The sequence below is a fragment of the Augochlora pura genome, unplaced genomic scaffold (assembly GCF_028453695.1).
Source record: "Augochlora pura isolate Apur16 unplaced genomic scaffold, APUR_v2.2.1 APUR_unplaced_3210, whole genome shotgun sequence".
NCBI lineage: Eukaryota > Metazoa > Arthropoda > Insecta > Hymenoptera > Halictidae > Augochlora > Augochlora pura.
Genome location: NW_027583444.1, coordinates 1 through 2,494, shown reverse-complemented (window position 1 = coordinate 2,494; position 2,494 = coordinate 1). Strand labels below are relative to the sequence as shown.

General features: G+C 42.4%; 1 protein-coding gene across 1 annotated transcript; it reads right to left on the bottom strand.

Moving 5' to 3' along the window:
* Positions 1-6: 6 nt before the first annotated feature.
* On the bottom strand, positions 7-1,800 carry LOC144477738 (uncharacterized). Its single transcript, XM_078195474.1, has one exon. It carries the CDS (start codon positions 695-697, stop codon positions 347-349), a length of 351 nt encoding a protein of 116 aa, XP_078051600.1. The 5' UTR covers positions 698-1,800; the 3' UTR covers positions 7-346.
* Positions 1,801-2,494: the final 694 nt, after the last annotated feature.

The following is a 2,494-nucleotide window of genomic DNA, read 5'->3' as shown; positions in this document are numbered from 1 at the left end:
GATTCGTATTACGTAACACACCAGCACGGTACTTACGCTAAACTTGTATACTCGTCTACCTTCTATGGCAGTGTCGTCGCGCTCGGTTAAAACGTCGAAAAAATGGGAACACCTCGTTCGTATAATCAGTACATATCTCGCTGGGACTAGAAGATTTTTAATAAATACTAAAACGACTAGCAGGCGTAGGAATAGGTAGCTCATCCCGCGAGTTCTTCGAATCTTACGCGATCGCGACGAACGTTTATTAAACGGCTGTCGCAGCGGACGTCGCGTCGTTATTAACAAAGAGCGACAGGAATTCTTCGTGGTGGCGGGTTCTCCTCCGAGACGAGGCTGGCGCTTCTCAGGACGAGGGTTCCAAGCAGCTCGCCGGCAGGTCGTCTTGATTGGCGAGCACGTAGTCCTCGCCCCGGTTGTTCGCCATCACGTCGATGGCGTAGACGCTGTTCCCCGGGTGCCTCCTGCGCACGTGAGCCCTCACGTTCGACACGTGCCTGGTCCGGTGCGGACAGTAGGGACAGCTGAACCGCGGCAACTGGCCGCACTCGAACTTGGCGTGGTAATAGAGATTGTTCTTGTGGCTGAAGACGCTCGGACAGGAGGGACACGGGAACTTCTGTCTCTCGCCGTTCCCGGGCGCCGCCATTTTCCGTGGGCCCCGGCTCTGTCTCTTCGCGAGCGGCGCGCAGTACATCAACTCACCTGACCGGAGAAACTCTGGAACAGAAACGAGAGGAAGATTTCGTCAACACGGCGGTCTAGCTGTCGCTCGGCGACGGCGAATCGATTCTACTTTCGTTCTCGTTCGTTTAAAAGGGTTTCGTGTGTACTCCGTGTGGCATGCCTTTGACTCGGTCACCTGTTCGGAAGAGAGAGAAACGAAGAGACCGCGCGCGCGCGCGCGCGTGGCTGGAAAAAAATAAGGAGAGGAGATATTGTTTCGTCGTGTTTCGCCGTGAATAAACGCAACTCGAGGAGCACGTGGATTGAACTTGGTATATTTAGAGTAGATCTGCCCGAACGCAGTCGTGTTAAGTACAGGCGATTCTCTTCGTACAATCGACGGACGATGAACGGTGTCGGAACTGTAACTGTTTTCTTTTCTTTCTTTTTTTTTAACTGTCTACAATTCTATGTCCTCTGGTAGCCACGTAAAATTTTCTAGGAATTAACGCAACGATGATGAGACGCTATCGATATCTGCCTGGCGCAGGAACAACGATTATTTAACAGTAACTGTACAAAGATCACGAAATTACGGGAGAAACGTCTCGGTTGCACTTTCATTTCCTTTGGTTTACTCTTGTTTAGTTACTCTTTTCAATTTTTTTTTCTCTTTTCTTTGCTTTTCTGGTTTTACGTTTTTTTTCTTTTGTTTTTGTCGAGGTAAATTCAGTTCGTTCGAATCGATCGAAATACGCGATAGAACAAGGATCGAATGCGATTCTTGGGGAACGGAGGCGCTGTTTTGGCACTGCAGTCTTCGGATTGTGATTGCGGTAACGCTCGCCGCGAACTCCTTCCGTCAAGAGCTGTTGCGGATCGAACACGAGTGGAGGTAGACTTTGAACGCCTGGAACGAAAGAGAAATGCTGTTCAAGTTGCACGCGGTGCGGTAAAGGCATTTGCACGTCGGGGAAGACAGCCAGAATCGTAGAATGTTGTGTCTTTATACGCGATGCGGTTGGTCGATATAGATTAGTCGTATAAACAATCGTTTGTTTAGTTATGTATAATATACTTCGTTTAGCTGTTCAATTCTTTCATTAAAATTTGCACGAGGTGTGGGCGATTATGAACAAATGATCGTAATTGTAAAATTATAAAATTGTAAAATTGCAGAATTGTAAAATTGCAAAATTGTAAAATTGTTAAATTGTAAAATTGTAAAATTGTAAAATTGCAGAATTGTAAAATTGCAGAATTGCAAAATTGTAAAATTGTAAAATTGCAAAACTGTAAAATTGTAAAATTGCAAAACTGTAAAATTGTAAAATTGCAAAATTGTAATATTGTAATATTGTAATATTGTAAAATTGTCTATGATATTGACAACTTGTTCCAAGACCTTTGAACTAGGTGACCCTACCCCTTTTCTAAACACTTACTATGAATGTGATGTAAGAAGTTACAACAGAATGTTTGATTTCTTCGATCAATTATTGTAATTTTTTTGCTGCGACAAAGGAAGAATTTCTTTTTCTTGACCAAAGTGACGATACTTCGATCGCGTATGTCGTTAACTAATTACAACATTTTCTTATTTTATGATAGTCTCTATAAAAAGATGTATGTACAATCTATGTACATGTCGTATGAAATTCCCTAGTTACCAATTGGCAAAATATCTCGACATTTAAATTATTAACTCTTTGCAGTCGAAGGATTTTAACAACTCGTATAAACTACGAATAAAATATAAAATGAGTAACATTTTCAAATAGTTACTCTATCAGATTTATAATAAATTTTTATTATAAATTTAAATTGT

Coding starts and splice junctions, on each gene's coding strand:
- LOC144477738 (XM_078195474.1), bottom strand. CDS start 697: ATGTACTGCGCGCCGCTCGCGAAGAGACAGAGCCGGGGCCCACGGAAA.